General features: G+C 47.0%; 1 protein-coding gene across 2 annotated transcripts; it reads right to left on the bottom strand.

Annotated features, from left to right (window-relative positions):
• Positions 1 to 663: 663 nt before the first annotated feature.
• LOC114768950 (phytanoyl-CoA hydroxylase-interacting protein-like) lies at positions 664 to 19,207 on the bottom strand. Of its 2 annotated transcripts, none has more exons than XM_028961508.1 (5): positions 18,971 to 19,207; positions 6,150 to 6,346; positions 5,237 to 5,411; positions 4,315 to 4,432; positions 664 to 1,844 (listed from the first exon to the last, which is right to left on the bottom strand). In XM_028961508.1, exons 1-5 carry the CDS (start codon positions 19,074 to 19,076, stop codon positions 1,307 to 1,309), a joined length of 1,134 nt encoding a protein of 377 aa, XP_028817341.1. In that variant the 5' UTR covers positions 19,077 to 19,207; the 3' UTR covers positions 664 to 1,306. The 2 variants fall into 2 exon arrangements, with proteins under 2 accessions (XP_028817341.1, XP_028817349.1); XM_028961516.1 differs by lacking the exon at positions 18,971 to 19,207 and adding an exon at positions 8,624 to 8,777.
• Between the last annotated feature and the right edge of the window lie 554 nt (positions 19,208 to 19,761).

Below are 19,761 nucleotides of genomic sequence, written 5' to 3'. Positions count from 1 at the left end.
GACAGCAAGAGGAAAGACGATACGTACGATAAAGGAGCTGTTTGCGAGAAGAAGCCACTCTATATACAGTGCAATTTTATACCTGTCTGTGGTGTTTTTAAAAATGGAATATGGGAATATGTTTAAGTTTTTTTTTCTTTGTTTAAAAAAAATAAAACCGATAAGTACTGCATATGTTACTGATATGTTAGTATGCGTTCTACGCAAAAACAAAAAAAAAGTCCCACCGCGTAGTCTTAAAACGGAAAATGCATATGATATGCCTACAACTACTACAACAACACTCTTGGAAAAGTGCAATTCTGCTCAAGTAACCTTTCGTCCGGAAGTCCGAAATCAGCGATGCTCGGACGAAACACGACTACAATCTCCTTTCGTGTTCCTGCATGCCAACCAAATGTCAAAAAAGAAGAAGAAGAAGAAGATAATAATCAATTGTTGAATTGTGCTACAATCGGTCGTGGTTAAAATGTGGTTGTCGTCCCAGGTTGGATTTGGTGTACTAATCCTCTGTGGAAAGCTACGTTACTAAACGTTAGCTTAGTGCATGTAGTTTTATGTATTCGTTCATATATTTCTGCAGTGAATCTTTTTAGTTTTTTTTGACATGCTGAAAGTCCTTGGTATTGTGCACTTGTGGTTGGGTCTATTTTCTATACAACAATACAAAATAAATATTTTTTTAATTCAGCATATTCTCGTTTTTTTTTTTTTTTTAATATATATTTCTTGAAACACAGTGTATAACGTATGTTAGAATAAATACTATGGAATACTGCTGAACAACAACGCGGATGTGCGGATGTTGACCCTTTTTCTTTTACGTTCTTTATTTCATGCTGTAGGTACAACCTCTCATGCCTGTTGTCTGTTATCCGGTAATTAATTATGGAACTAATTACGTAATAATGTCAACATGAGCACAGTACCAGTTATCGTTGCTGGTCCACAGCACATCCATCTTTTTTTTTTTTTACGTTTTTTCGGGGTTTTTTGGGAACCTTTGGCAAATCGTTACAATGCAACTTAATGCGGTTGAAGGACAGTTGGATTTTGTAAGCGTTACAGCCAGCTGGATACGAGAAGCTGTGCCAGGGACAACGTAAATACCTCCCCCAAGACGGATAGAAAAATAGGAAAAGGTGACCTTAGCTCCCATGGAACGCATGCTCCGAGACGCTCGTCACTGGGACATTAAAATGGCTGAGACTGTTGGCGTGGCCGGGACTGAGGGACTTGGTTACATAGGCGGTAGGGTGTACACTGGGGAGGGGACGGGTGGACGGTGTCTGGCGTTTTATGAGCGTTAGCGTCCCACACTTATGTTGCAGGTCTTGCAGCTGGGGTCCTTCTTGGCATTGACAGTGGACAGGCTCATGAGCTGGTGGCCGCTGATCTCGGCCACGGTGCCCCAGCTGAGGTCCACGGGGTCGGTGTAGATCACCTCCAGGATGACGTCCTGCGCGTGGTGGAAGACCAGCTGGCCATCTTCGCTGGTACTGCAGGTCAGGAAGCGGTTGTCGGCAATGTCCAGCGCTGGGAGCCTCTTCTTGCAGAACTCATCGCCCGGCGAACCCTCGGGGGCCAACACCAGGATGACGTAGTGGTAGGCCGTGTACATGCAGTAGAAGTCCCCGAAGTAAAGGTTGGTCTTTGGGTTGAAGAGGGCCTCGGCCTGGATCTCGAAGCGGAAGGGGCCGTACGGGGAGTCCTGCGCAGGCTTGCCGGTGTTGAACTCCGTGTTGCAACTGAAGAAGATGCCCTCAAGCTTGCCACTGATTGGCGAGCCATGGCTCCCGCTGTTGTCCTTCACTGATGGTAACATCTTGTTGTTTTGCAGCTCCCTGGAAAGAAAAAGAAAAAGTAAGAATGGAAGATTCTTAAGTGTGAAGTGAAGTGATTGTCACATGTCCAAAACAACACCAAAGCTGCAGTAAATAAGGTCCCTAGGAATGTTTGTTCAAGGATCATTCACAGATTTGGGTTTCAAAAGTACTTCCATTATTGTTTAACTTGCTGCTTAAAATGGTAAATAATCTTGGCACCAACTTTAATTTACACCCTTAAACTTAGAAACCTGTTGGCAAGTCAAAATGAACCAGCTTGGACTGTGTTGGATCAGTGCGTTTTAATGCAAGATGAAAGTATTTTATATGAACTGACTCATGACATTCAGAATATCATTAGACAAATTGTTCTATGAGGCCATATATAAAAGAAAAGCTTTCACATACACTACCTTTCCTCACGCATTTTCATACAAACCTCACACATACACCATATATTCCTCACACATCTACATACAAACCTGCTGCTGTGTATCACATGTGACAATCACTTCACATCACCTCACACATACACTATATATTCCTTACTCATCTACATACAAACCTCGTGCATACACCATATATTCCTCACGCATCTACATGCACCATATATATAAATATATATGGAATATATAGTGTGTGGAATATATGGTGTGTGTGCAAAGTTACTATCTAGATGCGTGAGGAATATATGGTGTATGCACAAGGTTTGTATGTAGATGAGTAAGGAATATATAGTGTATGTGTGAGGTGATGTGAAGTGATTGTCACATGTGATACACAGCAGCAGGTTTGTATGTAGATGTGTGAGGAATATATGGTGTATATGTGAGGAAAGATAGTGCATGTGTGAGCTTTTCTTGATATATGGCCTAGGGGGCACCTGAATATTAATATATGAATAGTAAACTCTATAATCTTATACTACTCTATATTATAATAATTTGGCCCGCTCTGATGAATTTGGGAGCAAATCCACTATGTGTGCTGTTTTCAGAATGTACATTTTTGCTTATATTTATATCCTCCTGCGTTTTTGGATTAATCACGCGCCAAATGCTTGGAAAAGCTTATGAATAAGTGGCCCACAGAGCTATGGAGAGCAGGGAGAACAGTGTAAGCATTTATCAGCACATTTGCACATCTGCTATTTTTGGCCAAGCTTCTTCTGCTGACCTCCACAGTGGTGACCAATTTAACTTTTTCAAATTCTTCTGCACTTTCTGATGTACACACAGGACAAACGATCCTGACTGGGAATATTTCATGAGTTTTATGAATTTTTTGCTTGCTTCTCATTGAGGTCAAAGGCGTTCCAAAGCGCTCCCTTTTTCAAGGACAGTTCATTACGCAACGCCAGACACTCCAACAATCCTCCAAATCCCCCTCACTGATATGATTAATTCCCCAATTACCCACAGAATGGCTATAATTAATCCACCATGCTTGGACAACGTTCCCCGGCGTGTATCAAATTGTTGTTTCATTTTACGATGCAGCGTGATGCTCATGGGAAGCTCGGTGTGCTTGGTTCTATGTACAATAAAATACGTTCTTTCTCAGCCTAATTAATGGGATAAACGTTCATTATTTGCTTGAAGATTGGATGACACCAACAGGCCCCAAACCAAGCCGGCGCGGCAGCAGAACAATGATGCAAAAAATTCAGTGCCGTATTCTCGCCCGTGTGCCGCCGTCATCTGATAAGCGAACAAAGAAGCCTATAAATAGCAACGGTTTAAAGGCATGGATGTGAGGGTCTGGTAATTTCATGTGATTGGTGCAGTCATCTGAAGCGTAATGCGCAGAAAGAGAGCAAAGTAAATCTATACCATGCGAAACGTAAAAAGGACGTTTCAACACTGCATGGAACTGACTGAAATGAATATAAACTTGGTTGATTTATAATAACTACACGTTATGATGTTAAAATACTATCAGTGTTTGACGCACAGCAGGGAGCTGAATCAATGAAGTTAAATGGCTCCAGGCGCTGTTCTCAAACCGGTGCTAAGCGCAGCACTGTGCACTAAGCATGGGCCGCTAGTGCAAGGTCAGTCAAAAGGTATAAATCATTAGGTAAAACATAAAAGAAACACAATTTTTAATGATGTGTTAATGGGTTTAAATCATCCATAAATGAGGAAGGTGCATGCGTGAGAGTTGTCAATCATTTGACTCCTCCCATTTATAAAAGCATCATTACAGATGACGTTCTGGTTTCTCTTTCACTCCTTACCTTAGCTCACACAGCCCATGCTTAGTGCTTACATTTACAGCATTTAGATGATGGTGCTTAGCGCCATCTTGAAAACAGCGCCCTCAAGCTTCACAATTTCCTTATAAGGTACTAATCACAGCCATAATCTGTGCTATTTCAATCAGAAATGCATGAGGCTGCACTTTTGGAAGATGGTGCGCTTTCAACATAGTCAATTATTAATCGTGCCATTGCAATCATCCATCATCTCATGCATGAACTACGTACTGCGCATGGTCGAAGTACTCCTTTTGCTGATTGCGGTAAAACACGGAGAACCTCAGCATCCTGCCCGAAATGGCCTCGGCTTTCTCCAGCAGCTGCGTGAGGTGCACGGTCGAGTAGTCTGAGGGACAGAAAAGGCCCTGAGAGTGAACTGTAGGTGCAGACGAACCTACATTTATGGCATTTACCAGACACCCTTATCCAGAGTGCCTTACAATCAGTAGTGACAGGGACAGTCCCCCCCTGGAGACACTCAGGGTTAAGTGTCTTGCTCGGGGACACGATGGTAGTAAGTGGGGTTTGAACCTGGGTCTTCTGGTTCATAGCGAGTGTGTTACCCACTAGGCCACTACCAGCCTATCTTCTAGACAGGACATTGTCCTTGTGAAATGACTGGTGGGATAATTGGGGACAACTTACTGTACAGCCCAGTGACTGAGACCAGGGATAACAAATTATTAGGTGGCTACTTCTGGGCATAAAATAAAGGGAGGGACCTTCTTTAAAACATTTATTACTGGCATTAACTTGCTAAAATACCAATTAAAATGTGAACATATCCACATAGACGGGGGTGAAAGTGAAGCTGTGCAGTGGAAGCAAGATTTTCTCCAAAGCATTTCCATATGAGGGCGGTTTTTGAATTTTATTCCATTTTCCTAATCCGCCGCGAAATCCCGCCCATAGCTGTTCTCTGGGTGGGCTTATGTGGATTTTAGAATAAATGTCATGTAGCGTTAACTGGTAAATCGCGACCTTCGTATGCACATAGTGCACATTCCTCCACTGCATTACCGGAATAAACAAAGAGATTTGACAGAGGAGAGGGTCTAAATTTAGAGCGGGCAGGCGAAGGCCAGCCTTCTTGGCGCAGTGAACGCTACGTAGTGTGCATCATGCGTGCGGCGGGAGTCGGGACGGAGACCGGCTGTGCAGAACTCGATGATCTCGCTCCACTCGGACACGGCGTAGTCTCCGTCGCTCTGCTTGGACGCGGTTTGGACGGCCACCGTGTACTCGGTGCGTGGGCTGAGGAACCAGTGGCCCCTCACGGTCATGGGCAGTGGCACGGCTTTGGCCACCAGCTTAGTGGGGACATCCTGCATGGGGAAAATAAAGTAACCGCTGTGTTGGATCGGCACCCTCAACGCAGAACTATACTTGCTGTTAACTATGTACGTATGTACGTACAGCCACGGGCTGTATGCTGCATTCTTTGCGTCAGCTGTTGTGCACGTACTTAAAAATTAATGGAATGTACAGTACAGGCCAAAAGTTTGGACACCTTCTCATTCAACGTGTTTTCTTGATTTTCGTGACAATTTACATTGGTAGATTCTCACTGAAGGCATCAAAACTATGAGTTAAGTACATAACATGTGGAGTTATGGACTTAACAAAAAGTGGAGACCTGGTCTCCACAGTCACCGGACCTGAACCCAATCCAGATGGTTTGGGGTGAGCTGGACCAACAAGTGCTAAACACCTCTGGGAACTCCTTCAAGACTGTTGGAGAAGCATTTCAGGTGACGACCTCCTGAAGCTCATCGAGAGAATGCCAAGAGTGTGCAAAGCAGTAATCAGAGCAAAGAAACTAGAATATAAAACATGTTTTCACTTCATTCATAGTTTTGATGTGAGAATCTACCAACGTAAATGGTCCAAACTTTTGGCCTCTACTGTATTTGGATACAAATGCAATACCTCCATCATTTTATAGTGGCAGCGTAGCGATGACGATTTTATCAGATGGCGATTTTAAGGTACAGGTATTGACAAGGAGTACACACTATAGCTCACAGCCATTAGACGGGTTGACCGTGGTTGCCAGATCCCACCTTGTGTTTAAACTTGTTCGAGTTCTTGTTCTCCTTCTTGTTCAGGTCGATGAAGTAGTGCGTGATGCGCTCCTTGGCCCGGCAGTCCATATCCCAGCAGATCTTGAAGGAGTCGCATGTGATGTTACTGATTTTGATGTTCTGGGGAACTGGAAGCTCCTCCATCTCTGCAATGCCACTGTCCTGGGACTTGTTGCCTGAAATGGAAAAAAAAAAAACATTGAGCATCTTTCTGCCCTGGATTGAACTTGGATCCCCAACATGCAACTTGGCAACAGAGACAGGAAAGGGCCGTGGCCTGGTACTACATTATATATCAGTTTTCTGTACTTTAAATACTTTTCTTCTGGGCAGTGGTGGTCTACCGGGTAAGGAAACGGATCCGCAATCAGAAGGTTACCGTATCAAATCCCAAACCTCCAAGGTGCCAGTGGGCAAGGTACCGTCCCCACACGCTGCTCCCCGGGCACCTGTCATGGCCGCCCACTGCTCACCAAGGGTGATGGTTAAATGCAGAGGAGACTTTTCGCGGTGTCACCAAAAACTGAAAACAATTACACAATTTCAAAGTAAAAGTCCGATGGCAAAAATGTTAAAATCCTCATATATCTTTCAGTCTGGACTGGGGGGTAAATAAAACCCTTTTTACCACGAAAGCTGAACTACCAGATGAAGGCGTCAGAAGATCCCGGCGGCGGCGTCCATTTACCGCTTGGCCGGTGGGAATTTGTGAATGGACGGTGAAAGAGAGAGCGAGTGAAAGAAGAGCGCTACCACGGCCCCACGCCGGCACCGTCAGCGAAGCGGCCTAGTGGGACTGGAGTGAATTAGGACGGCGGCGCAACACACACACACACCGACACACACACACACACGCTGCTGCTCGGTCACGCTCGGGCCCTGTGATGTGACAGATGGGGGCTTTTACTGTGAAGGGAATTCTCCAAAACTCTGATCTCTCTCTTTTCTCTTCTCCTTATTCCTCCTCGCGTTTTTCTTTTCTTCCCCAGTGGGGGTGGTGTATGTGTGTGTGTGTGTGTGTGTGTGTGGGGGGGGGGGGGGGGGGGGGTACAAAAGAGCGCTCGTCAGCTTCGCCGTCCTGGGCGGTAATTACAGAGCGCTGTTACAGCCGATTTCTCTTAAAAGTGCGCCCACGCCGCACAGCACAACGGTGACAATCTGACGAGGGCACCTTCCTTCGCCGAAAAGCACGCGTTGCCATGGTTACGTGAGGTGAAGTGTAGAGGCATACTACTGTAAAAAAGGAGAAAGTATAAAAAAAATAACTCTCTACACAAAAGCACTGTATCAAAACCAATCTGATGTTACCTGGCAGAAAGAGGCGTGGCACATTAGAGGAAAAAGAGGGGAAAAAAAAAAAGAGAGGAGAAAGGGATAGAGGAAGAGAGAGAACAGCCACGAGCCAAGCTGCAGAGAGCTCGCCTGGTCCAGGACAAAAACAGGGAGAGGCCCAGAAACTGGAGGAAAAACCCGGTAGTTCCCGATGAAAAGGAAAAAGAAGAGAAAATTCTTTTATACATTTGACTCCCAGGACGTTGCCACAGACCAATCAGAATTTGTTGTTTCCGCCCGGTCACGCCCTTGGCGTCCCCCGTCTGGGGCCGACAAAGACAGAGCGGAGGACCACAAAACACATGGCCGGCCCTTCACACCTCTTGCTCGGGGGAACGGAGGTGATGAACCTCCACGCAAAACAAAGGTGTAGAACATCACGGGCTTGTGATTTCCCACCTTACACTTCATAATACTACTGTCACAAATTTTAAAATGCCAAACCAAGTCATGACTGTAATAATGAATCCATTTTTCTCGTTCGACTCATCCTTGGTAATATTCTGATAATCTGACATGCTGGATTTCATTTAGATTTCATGATATGTTTGTTTATTTTTTATTAATATTTATTAATTAATACTCTCAGCCACAATCATACAGTATAGTACTCATATACGGCAAATGTTCTTGTCTTTTGCGTTGTTGCACTCGTTCCCATCTACCTGCTGGCTTTATTGTGCCGATGGCGGCACGTCTGAACGAAGTCCGGAGGGATTTGATGAGGAGGAAAAAACGGATCTGTCCCCGGGATTATGTCTCTGCCCATCTGTGACGGCATGATGTAGCACGATGCGCCTGTTGCGTATCCGCCGCTCTCGGCCCTTCTGTGCCAAAGTGAATCTCGGATTCAAGGGCGACGCCCGAACATTAATCTGCCTTGAATATTCTGTTTTCCATCTGTCTCTCGCATTCATTTCTTTATTTACGCCCATGAAGATTCTCTGGCCGCGTTCTTCTAACCGGCTGCAGCCAGGTGGGCAAATGAGACACCACAATGGATGCTCTCCACGTACAGTAGACATCTCCACCAGGATCAAATTCATAATCAATAAGCTCCTTTCTTAAACTCTCGCTCAGTCACCGTTCCCCGCGTTCGTCTGGGGCCCGAAGCACCTTACCGGCTGGACGAATCAAAGCGACGCCTCCACTCGCGGCACGAAGCGTGCATGTCCCTGCCGCCGTCTCCTGTCCCCTGCCTCAGTGCAGCGACCCCCCGCTCAGCCACCAGCGGCAGGCCGGGGGGGGGAGGCGGCCGCTCGCCAGGGCCAGCCGGCGATTGGCTTAGAGGGGCTTAGGGTTCGTTTTACATGCCTGGCATACTCACGCCCCACCCCAGCAGAAAGAGCTGGTGATTATGTCATCAGTCGGCGCTGGACGTGAGGCCACGAGGGTCAGACCCCTGCAGATATTACAAAGCTGGCATTAGGGGGTGGGGACAGCATGTTTTTCATAGGGTGGGGGGGGGGGGGGGGGGGGGGGTATAATCTCTCGTTGGATAAATCCTCACACACACACACACACAAAAAAAAATAATAATAATGAATCATCCCATAATCCAGCCCTGCCTCCACCTTCCCCACCCGCCACCGTCACCCTGTTTTCTCGGTATCCGCCTCCTGCGGATTTCTTTCATGAGAGAGGAAGAAGCATAATATCCTCCGCTGAACCCCCAAAACCGAAACCCGGCGTTCCATCGCTCTGATGCCACGAACCCAATGGCCAGAGACCCCAGAGCCAACATCCCAGTACTTTCAGGGCCCTATTTTCAAACTGGCACCGAGCGCGGCGCTAAGCGAGGGACTTGTTCACTAGTGTCAGAGGCGTCCTCAGGGTTCACATGAAGAAAAAGATCCCTGGATCTTAAGGAACGTACTTATTTCTGACAGAAAGGACATGGTTTTTATTGAACTTTATGAACAAGGTTTAAACTGGGAGGAGCCCTGTGACTCACATGCACGCTCTCATGCATACTTCCTCCTTTCTGGGTGATTTAAATTTGTGTCTTTTTGCTATTTCATCTACTTATTTGTGTAAATCGTGAGGAAACCTTTGACCTTAACCTGGCAAACAATCCCTTTGCGTAGCACCTAGTGCTGTGCTTTGCGCCAGTTTGAAAATAGTGCCCTCAAAGTCGGCAAAAGGCTGTAAAGCAGCAAGACCAGAGTTCTAGAACCCCCGAACTTTGACTCCAAATCCGCTACCGCTGGTAGCTACAGACTGGCTGCAGAAGCTGCTATCGCACGGTTAGAGGAAGACAGTAGAGGATAGAGAATCTTACTTTGCATGCTAGCTGTCGTTGATGAGTCAGGTTAGTCGGCCTTTGACCATGTTTAATCAGTCATCAATTAACTGCAGATTTGCCCTGATCAGCAGCCATTTATGAACTAGTGTTGCCAGATTGGCCAGTTTCGCAGCAGTGTTTCGAATTCTACTTCTCGGATTTTTCCCTGGTTGCGTCGTCTTAACTATAAATAAAAATTGCACACAGCGCACTGTCAATAGTTTAGCTGTTGCGGGCGGAGGCGTAAAATGCATAAAGCATCTTCATGTGACCAGACAACAGCGGACACACAAAGCACGCAAACGCCACAAACAAAGGCCGTCCTCATTCACAACTCCTACAGCGGGCTACTCCACGAGGGCCGACAAGGAGCCTATTGAGTGGGACTCTAGGGTGAACCTAAAAGCCCCCTGACCAACTTTCCTCTGCACTACAAAAGGATGCACAGGACTTTCATTGTATGCTATATACGAAACGGAACACAAAGCAACGACCATACAATTATAATTATAGCCCTGCATGGAGCGTCCATTCTATCATGATGCTGATTCACCAGTTCGCTTTGCCTAATTTAGTCAGAATTTTATAAAGTGAGAGTTTACTGCATATACTAGAGCACCTCAAAAAACTGGAATAGGGTTTGTTGTTTCTAGTCTTCTAGATTCTGATCTTCTGAGATGAACTAGTATGCAAATAATACAGTCAGCAGATACGTGGCATGGCTAAGAATAATCTGTATGCTTGGCGCAGGTGAAGGCAGCAATGAATCTATTCTGGTGAAATCATCATATGTTTAATATGCCGTCCAAGCTTTATTCATCCGTCTTCGCTTGTTTGGATCGTGTTGCCAGATTGGTCAGTTTCCTGCTGTGGTTTATAATTCTACTTTTACCCTGGACTTGTTCACATCATCTGGACTGTCCGATCACTGCAGCACTTTTAAACCCTTCACGTTTACTCCTTCTCAAGAGAAGTCAAAAAAACATTTATTTTGACTAATATTTCTTTTTGATTTACACCTCAGCCAGCAAAAGTCATGTAACTGTCTCATGGCATATAACTGTCTCATGGCATGTAACTGTCTCATGGCATCTAACTGTCTCATGGCATGTAACTGTCTCATGGCATCTAACTGTCTCATGGCATATAACTGTCTCATGGCATGTAACTGTCTCATGGCATCTAACTGTCTCATGGCATATAACTGTCTCATGGCATGTAACTGTCTCATGGCATATAACTGTCTCATGGCATGTAACTGTCTCATGGCATATAAATGTCTCATGGCATGTAACTGTCTCATGGCATCTAACTGTCTCATAACATCTAACTGTCTCATGGCATGTAACTGTCTCATGACATCTAACTGTCTCATGGCATATAACTGTCTCATGGCATCTAACTGTCTCATGGCATATAACTGTCTCATGGCATGTAACTGTCTCATGGCATATAAATGTCTCATGGCATCTAACTGTCTCATGGCATGTAACTGTCTCATGGCATCTAACTGTCTCATAACATCTAACTGTCTCATGGCATGTAACTGTCTCATGACATCTAACTGTCTCATGACATCTAACTGTCTCATGGCATCTAACTGTCTCATGGCATCGAACTGCCTCAGTTCCTTCACTCGCTGGTGACGCTGTGGATATTGAGCCTGGCGACTGGGACGGGCCGGGTTTCGCTCCACCATCCCGCCGCCTTAAGCAGAGCGTTAATATTTCATAACTCTCTGGACAAAAATAGCCTGGCGGCAGACACATAATTTTACAGGAAAGATCGATGGAGAAGGACACCGCAGATAAATGTGATCGGTGCTTTTTTGCTCTCAGAGTCATGTCACTACTGCGCGGCTCTGCAATAAAGTCTGATGCTAATTGTAGAAGATGCGTCGGCACATTGTGCATTTCAATTTGTTGCGTTATGCAAAGAAAGGCAGCAGGCCGTTTAGATGATTTATCATTAGCTTGTTAGACCTGACCTTCCACCAGCACAGAGAGCCAACCTTCAGCTTCCCAGTTATCAGATTCACTCCCAACCCTACAGAGAATCCCATCTCCTCCCTCCACCACATTCCTGACGCCGTCTGGCCAGAGGTCATCATTAACTGCGTCGTTGTTCACCACCTAACCCAAAATGTAAGGGTTTCTGCAAGAAGGTGCACCGATTAAAATTGTGTGTCAACATCCTTCCAGAAATGTAAAGAATATTTCCATATTTAATCATCTGTAATCTTCCCAAAAGACAAAGGCAAAACATCAAAATCAGGTACAGGAAGTTGCAGAATGATTTCTTTTAAATTTAGAACGGTTTCCAAGGAAACAAGTGGCGAGGAGTCCTGGCCCGTTCTTGTTTCTATGCACCATGCCAGCAGAATTCCCGAAATTCTCGCCGCTGTCCAGCCCAGTGCATGATGTGCTTAGCTACGCAGGGTTGGTACATGGGAGACTGCCTGGGAATACCAGGCGCTGTAAGCTGTAACTAGTGGGGCGGACCCGTAATCGGAAGGCTGTTCAGTTCACCTACGATTTTCTTGCCGAGCAAACTTCCGGAATCTTCCATTTTACTCGCTGGTTTTTGTGAAATCATTCTGTCCTGTTGCCATTGGGATTACAGGGACATGCCAGTAATGGACTGTCACTGGGCGTAATTACTAAGCCCCGCCCCCTTGCTAATGTCCCCAGTCGCGCTGCATTTTTAAATACCGTCTCACTGGTCCCATGAGACTGAGTGTTCATCACGCTGAAATAGCACACACACACACACACACACACACACACACACACTTCAGTTTCAGTTCATAGAGCGTTCATACTAACATCAGCCCAAAAGGAAAAGAAAAAAATTGCAGACGCAGTTATTGCACACGTACCGTTCCCGTGGCCACGAATCAATATCCTAATAATTGTCCGAGTAATAATCGTGAAATTCAGCCTTCTGGATTTCAGGGGTTTTATTCATGTTCAGAGATATTCAGTGTCGGTTCCCTGGACTGTTTAAACACGAAATGTTGGCAAATAAAACACACAAATGACATATGATGCAAGATGCTTCGCAAAACACAAGAAGGAATAAGAGTGCATGAATCATAATCATTTGATGATGATTCACATTTTAATTTACAGGATTTACCAGACTCGCTTATCCAGAGTGCCTCACAGTCAGTAGTGACAGGGACAGTCCCCCTGGAGACAAAAGTGGTAGTAACTTGGGTTTGAAGCTGGAGCTTCTTCTAACCAACTAGACTACTAGCCTATGAACCAGAACACCCAGGTTCAAACCACATATTACCACTGTGTCCCTGAGCAAGACACTTAACGCTGAGTGTCTCCAGGGGGGGACTGTCCCCGTCACTACTGACTGTAAGTCGCTCTGGATAAGGGCGTCTGGTAAATACTGTAAATGTAAATTTTTCAATAACTTTCCAACTTTCTGCACTTGTCACCTATGGACTCTTGTGATAAGTCTAAATATGTAATCTGCACACTAGAGCATACAAGATAGATGAAGACAAAAAAGACCAAACAGGTTTGGTAAAGGTTTCAAAATATGTCATCTTTTAATTATTACATCAACATTTTTATCCACATATTACCACACCTACATTTATATTTACATTTACGCCCTTATCCAGAGTGACTTACAACGTGCTTTCAACTTATTATCGATGAAGAGATCAATTCCGGTTCACTAGGACCCCCAACTATGAATACAACCTTTTTATTCACTCTGTTGTAGATTCTGTACACAAGTTCAACAATAATCTAAATCTTCTCTAAAGAGGAAGGTCTTGAGCTGCCGTGTGAAGGTGCTCAGTGACTGAGCTGTTCTGACCTCGAGGGGAAGTTTATTCCACCACCGATGGGCCAAGATGGAGAAGAGTCTAGATGAACGTCTTACATTTACAGCATTTATCAGACGCCCTTATCCAGAGCGACTTACAATCAGCAGTTACAGGGACAGTCTCGCTGGAGCAATTTAGGGTTAAGTGTCTTGCTCAGGGACACAATGGTAGTAAGTGGGATTCGAACCCGGGTCTTCTGGTTCATAGGTGAGTGTGTTACCCACTAGGCTACTACGACCCACAGTCTTCCTTTTACCTTCAGAGATGGAGGGACCAGGCGAGCAGTACAGGAGGCTCGGAGTATACGAGGTGCAGTGCGAGGTGTAATAAGGGCTGTGAGGTAGGATGGTGCTACTCCATGTTTGGCTTTGTAGGCCAACATCAGTATTTTGAACCTGATGCGTGCAGCTACTGGGAGCCAGTGGAGGGAGCGTAGCAGTTTGGGAAGGTTAAAGATCAGTCGTGCTGCTGCATTTTGTATGAGTTGTAGAGGTGGGATGGTACATAGTGGTAGACCAGCTAGAAGGGAGGTACAGTAGTCCAGTCGTGAGATTAGTAAGGACTGAACCAGGATCTGGGTGGCCTGGGTTGACAGATAAGGATGGATTCATCTGATATTGTAGAGAAGGAATCTACATGAGCGGGAAAGATTGCTGATGTGAGTCGAGAAGCAGAGTTGCTTGTCTATTGTTACGCCAAGGTTGCGGGCTGTTTGCGATTTGCATATTTGCAATATTTGCATAGTTTGAATCCACATGCTTGCGATATACTTGGCCTTCACTTCGCCTAGCGGTGGCCTAGCGTTTAAGGAAGCGGCCCTGTAATCTGAAGGTTGCCGTTTCGAATCCTGATCCACCAAGGTGCCACCGAGGTCCCTCTGATGAAGGTACCGTCCCTTCACACTGCTGCCCGGGTGCCTGTCATGGCTGCCCACTGATCACCAAAGGCGACGGTTAAATACAGTGGACACATTTCACTGTGTCACCATGTGCTGTGCTGCAGCGTTTCACAATCACTTCACTTACTTCCCATAACCGCTTAGTTCTAGTCACGGTTGTGGCTGCTGCAGTCCATCCAGAGGGCGGGGCTACACACACCCACACCTGTGGACAACATAGGGACAGTTCACCTAGTGGGCATGGTGGGAGGAAACTGGAGAGCCTGGGGAGAACTGCATTGCATTTCTTCTCATTTTAAACATGGAATAAACTGGCAACGGCAAACAGGGTCAAGGCGCCTGTTGATTTCTGATATCTTGATGTCTGACGTTCGTGATTTCAATCCAGGCGCATCACTGCCTGGAAAGTGAATTTATAACTCACGTAACACCAAACAGTTCCGTTGTGTGTAGCTCGATGATGGGGTGACTTGGTGGATCATGGTGGCGCTCATCTTCCCCGGCTTTTTTACCCCCCTGTTCTCGCGGCTTGTTCGAGATGGTCTCGCCACATTACGGATGACGTACGGGCGGTCTACAGCACTACAGCACAACCACTACCTCCAGGAGGAGCTGCTCCAGGAGGAGCTGCAGAGAAGGCATTGATGCTATGGAATGGCCCGCCCGTTCCCCAGACCTGAGTCCAACTGAGCACCTCTGGGACATCATGTCTCGCTCCATCCACCATATAGTTGGATGTTGAACCACAGGCTGTCCAGGAGGTCTGGGAGGAGATCCCTCAGGAGAACATCTGCCACGTTTGACTTGTTTTAAGGACATTACATCAAAGTTGGATCAGCCTGTTGTGTGTTTTTCTACTTTTCTAGTCTGACTCCAAATCCAGACGTCCACAGGTTGATTCATTTGACTTCCGTCAAAAATTTTTGTGAGATTTTGCACATGACAGAAGGCGTCCCCGGCTATTTTACCAAGATGGTCTCACCACATTACAGGTGACGGACGGGCCTGCCGGCGGCGGTTTACAGCCCAGCAGAAGTGGATCTGAGGGAGCCGTGTTTCTCTGTGAGGAACGCCGTGAGACACGTGCTGATTGTGGTAGGCAGTAGCCTTGTGTGTAACACACTCTCCTATGAACCAGAAGACCCAGGTTCAAATCCCACTTACTACCATCGTGTCCCTGAGCAAGACACTTAACCCTGAGTGTCTCCAGGGGGGGACTGTCCCTGTAACTACTGGCTGTAAGTCGCTCTGGATAAGGGCGTCTGGTAAATGCTGTAAATGTAAATTGTGAAAAACCTCACATGGGCAGAATCGGCGTGTCACATGAGGGGTCTGGCACGCCGCGGGCAGGCGCGTTCAGCCCCTCACAACCAGCCCTGAGAAATGCTGAAATTAATATTCCATATTTCTGAACACTCATGGGGGAAAAAACGGGCTGCAGTTCAATTGTATTTTTAACGCAGCGTGCGGTGGAGGTGAAGTGGTGGTCTTGACTGGGTGAAGGTTTAATGGCTCGCTGGTGAAGCGGCTGATGCAGACAGTGGGGCGGGGCTAAGACGGTGCTTTTCGAGGCTTCAAGAATCAACGGGCGAAAGAAATATTGGTTTGCGACGTTGAAGTCAACTCTTGCATAAGCATGCTAATGCAAGAAACATATACACTACAAGACTGGACACCCCTACTAATTTTTTACATTATAGAACACCACCTTTAAGTTGGACAACGGGGACGGGTTCCAACAGTGGTGAAGGTTCATGCTGAGCGCTTTCTTATCAGTCACTCGTGTTAATGAGCGTCTCACCAAGCGGCTTTTGATGATGACAATAGTGAACAAAGCAGCCAGATTTTGGAGTTATATATTGCATTTAGAACCCTGTACACTGCTGAACAAATAAAGGGGACACAACAGAATGTGACTCCAAGTCAGTGACACTTGTGTGAAGTCAAACTGTCCACTCAGGAAGCATCACTGATTGACGATCAATTTCACATGCTGTTGTGCAAATGGAATAGAAAACAGGTGGAAATTATAGCCAATGAGCAAGACGTCCCAAATGAAGGCGTGGTCCTGCAGGTGGGGACCACAGACCGCTTCTCGGTTCCTCTGCTTTCTGGCTGATGTTCTGGTCACTTTTGAACGCTGGCGGTGCTTTTCACACAAGCGGCTCAGGTAGTGCAGCTCATCCAGGATGGCACATCAATGCGAGCTGTGGCAAGAAGGTTTGCTGTGTCTGTCAGCGTGGTGTCCAGAGCATGGAAGCTCTACCAGGAGACAGACCAGCACATCAGGAGGTGTGGAGGAGGCCGTAGGAGGGCAACAACCCAGCAGCAGGACTTTGTGGAGGGAGGAACAGGAGGAGCACTGGAGACGCCATGGAGAACATTCTGCTGCCTGCAGCATTGATGCAATGGACTGTTGAGTCCAATTGAGCACATCTGGTACATCATGTCTCGCTCCATCCACCAAATAGTTGGAAGTTGCACCACAGACTGTCCAGGAGGTCTGGGAGGAGATCCCTCTGGAGACCATCCGCCACCTCATCAGGAGCATGTCCAGGTGTTGTAGGGAGGTCATACAGGCACGTGGAGGCTGAGCTTCATTTTGACTTGTTTTAAGGACATTTCCACTTTAATTTTGAGTGTGACTGCAAATCCAGACCTCCACGGGATGAATAATTTGATTTCCATCAATAATTTGTGTGATTTTATTGTCAGCACATGTAGAGAACAAAGTGTTCAATAAGAACATTTCACATCTAGGATGTCTCGTTTCTGTGTTCCCTTTATTTTTTATTTTGAGCAGTGAGAACATGAGATTTTTTTTTTTTTATTTGCTGTAATTTAATTCTTTTTTATTATTATGACTAATTATTCGAATTTCGCCACCAACCAACAATACAAACCTCAAAACTGTAATATTGTGTGTACCAGCGGTACAGAATGTTTTTCATTTTTCATGTTGGTCATCTCCGTGTCCCCGTATTCATGGTGCGCCCCAACCCCCCCGGCCACTATCCGCCCTGAATGGACTCCACAATGATGAACGGAGTCCCTTATTTCCACAAAAATGGCTTTTGTGCGCCGTGTTGGTCTTGCGTTGCGCTCTGACTCCGACGGACACAATTAGCAAATTGATGGCCTGTCCCCTAAAACGCGCCATTCATTCATTACGCCCACGTCGGGGGTCCCTCTGTCACAGCTGGGGTACGCGCGCACACAAAACACGGGCCCATCTGGGGTCCGGCCCCCAAAGGACCCTGCTGCCCCGCCCACCCCGACTGCCACCGATACTCCATCACACTCAATATTCAAATGTTTCAGGACAAAGTGGCCCAGAATAATTTTAAGACACGGTGTCGTTATCCATTATTCGCTTCGTTTTTTTTATGTATATATTTAAATTACAAGCTATTGGAAAACATGAATGTATTCTTAATGCTGTGGAGATCCTTGACTTTCATATTCTGCATACATATCGGTGTTTCACAGCAGAATGAACTGAACAAATTGGATTGATTTTATGGTTAAAGGCCAGATTTGATGAAAGCCGGTGTTTTTAGGGAAGGAACGTACCATCCAGGCGCAGGACGCCGTCAACTGAGCACCGGGACACCAGTAAACGTGTAAATATCAGGACGAAATGTGGTTGTGATGCGTAATGCCTGCAGAGATGGGGGAGCGGACGAGGCCCCGGCCAGAAGGCGTCACCTGACTCACGCAAAGCCGGGCCGAGAAAGGACAATCTGGCCCAAAAGCGAGGGTGGGGAAGTGCGTCAGAAGCCTTGTTTTTTTTTTTTTCTGGAGAAGCGGCGGGGGACGTTGCCCGGTTCCAGACCCCCCCTCCCCGCAACTTCCTGCCCTGCCAACATGGCCGAAGGAAGGGGCAAAGACGACTGGCCAGGAATACCAAGCAGCAGGTCTTCTTGTACTGCACACACACACACACACACACACACACACACACCTTCCAGCAAGCGTGCGGTTCGAGCCGGGGGTCTGGGCTCCAGATACATTGGTGGGCCGATTTCCACACTCGTGTCCGGCGTGTTAAAGGCCACGTTATCGCTCACGTGGGTATGAGACGGGCGTGGAGCCCCGCGGCTCTTCTTTTACTGACCACGCACGGTGACGTCACTGGACGCGGCCTTTCACGCACAAAATAAAGCATCTTCTCTCTCTCTCTTTTATTTTTTTTGTTTAAATTGGATGAAAACGCGGGAGAGCCCGTCTCCGGTGTCTCCGGTGTCTCCGGTGTCTCCGGGCTCCATGAATCAGCAGATCAGGGCTAAACGCCCCGTTTTTGTCTCGACGTGTGCATCTGTGGACACACGTTTTCGACGAAAATATCGACCCACCCCACCCACCCAACACGCCTCCCCGGTCGGTGTCCATGGTGCTGAACGCCTCCCCGTCACATCGACACGCGTTCCACTCACCGTCCCGGTCGCACAGCTGGATCGCCTCCAAGCTCAGGTTCTTCATCATGTCCTCGCACGGGCTGGTGGGGCTGCTGACGCCGTGGCCCACGCGTGGAACCTCCATCTTCCTTTCCGCGGGTGTCAGATCGGCGTGCCGCAGGACTGCTCTTCACCTTCAGCCGCTCGCATTCCCTCCCCGGCGCTGCGCGGTGCTGCTCCGGTGGAGGCGCTGGAGGAGGAGGAGGAGGAAGAGGAGGAGGGGGCGGAGTCAGCGCGTCTCTGCGGCACGGAGCGTCAGACGCTCCTCCTCCTCCTCCTCTTCCTCACCCTGAGCGCCGAGCGTTCCCCCAGAAACAAGACTCTTCAGCCATGAGGATTGCTGTCGGGTCTAGAACCCCAATATCCCAGATAAAGATGGGATACGTGTCCCTACAGGTCATGGCACTGTCCCCACGCGCTTTTCCCCGGGCGCCTGTCACGGCCGTTTGGCATGGCGAGGCAGATGAACTGAGATGATGACAGGACTTGACGAAGAAGAAGGACGCATTCACACTACGTCACAAAACGGGTTTAATCTTGTGATGAACAGGACGGGGGGGGGGGGGGGGACATCCGGAAACTGGTGGACATGTAACATAACAAAGACACAAACAGGGCAGCTTTATACATCAGACACAGGTGAACACGATCAGGAAACATTACAAAGGACAAAACCCCTTCCGGACCGGATCATGCCAAGATTGTCCCCACATTTCTTCTCGGACCATGCAAGACAGCTGCCATCAGGTCTAGGACCCCAATATCCCCGA

The sequence above is a fragment of the Denticeps clupeoides genome, chromosome 2 (genome assembly GCF_900700375.1).
Source record: "Denticeps clupeoides chromosome 2, fDenClu1.1, whole genome shotgun sequence".
NCBI classification, from domain to species: Eukaryota; Metazoa; Chordata; class Actinopteri; order Clupeiformes; family Denticipitidae; genus Denticeps; species Denticeps clupeoides.
The sequence above is the reverse complement of the archived record's forward strand: the minus strand, read 5'-3'. Positions and strand labels throughout refer to the sequence as shown.

Bases quoted from the DNA above. Each gene is read 5' to 3' on its own strand.
- LOC114768950 (XM_028961508.1), bottom strand. From the start codon at position 19,076: ATGGAGGTTCCACGCGTGGGCCACGGCGTCAGCAGCCCCACCAGCCCG. The intron at 4,433-5,236 runs GTCTCCGTCCCG...TCTGTCCCTCAG, and splicing joins CATCGAGTTCTGCACAGCCG to ACTACTCGACCGTGCACCTC. The intron at 1,845-4,314 runs GTACGTAGTTCA...TTTTCTTTCCAG, and splicing joins GAGTACTTCGACCATGCGCA to GGAGCTGCAAAACAACAAGA.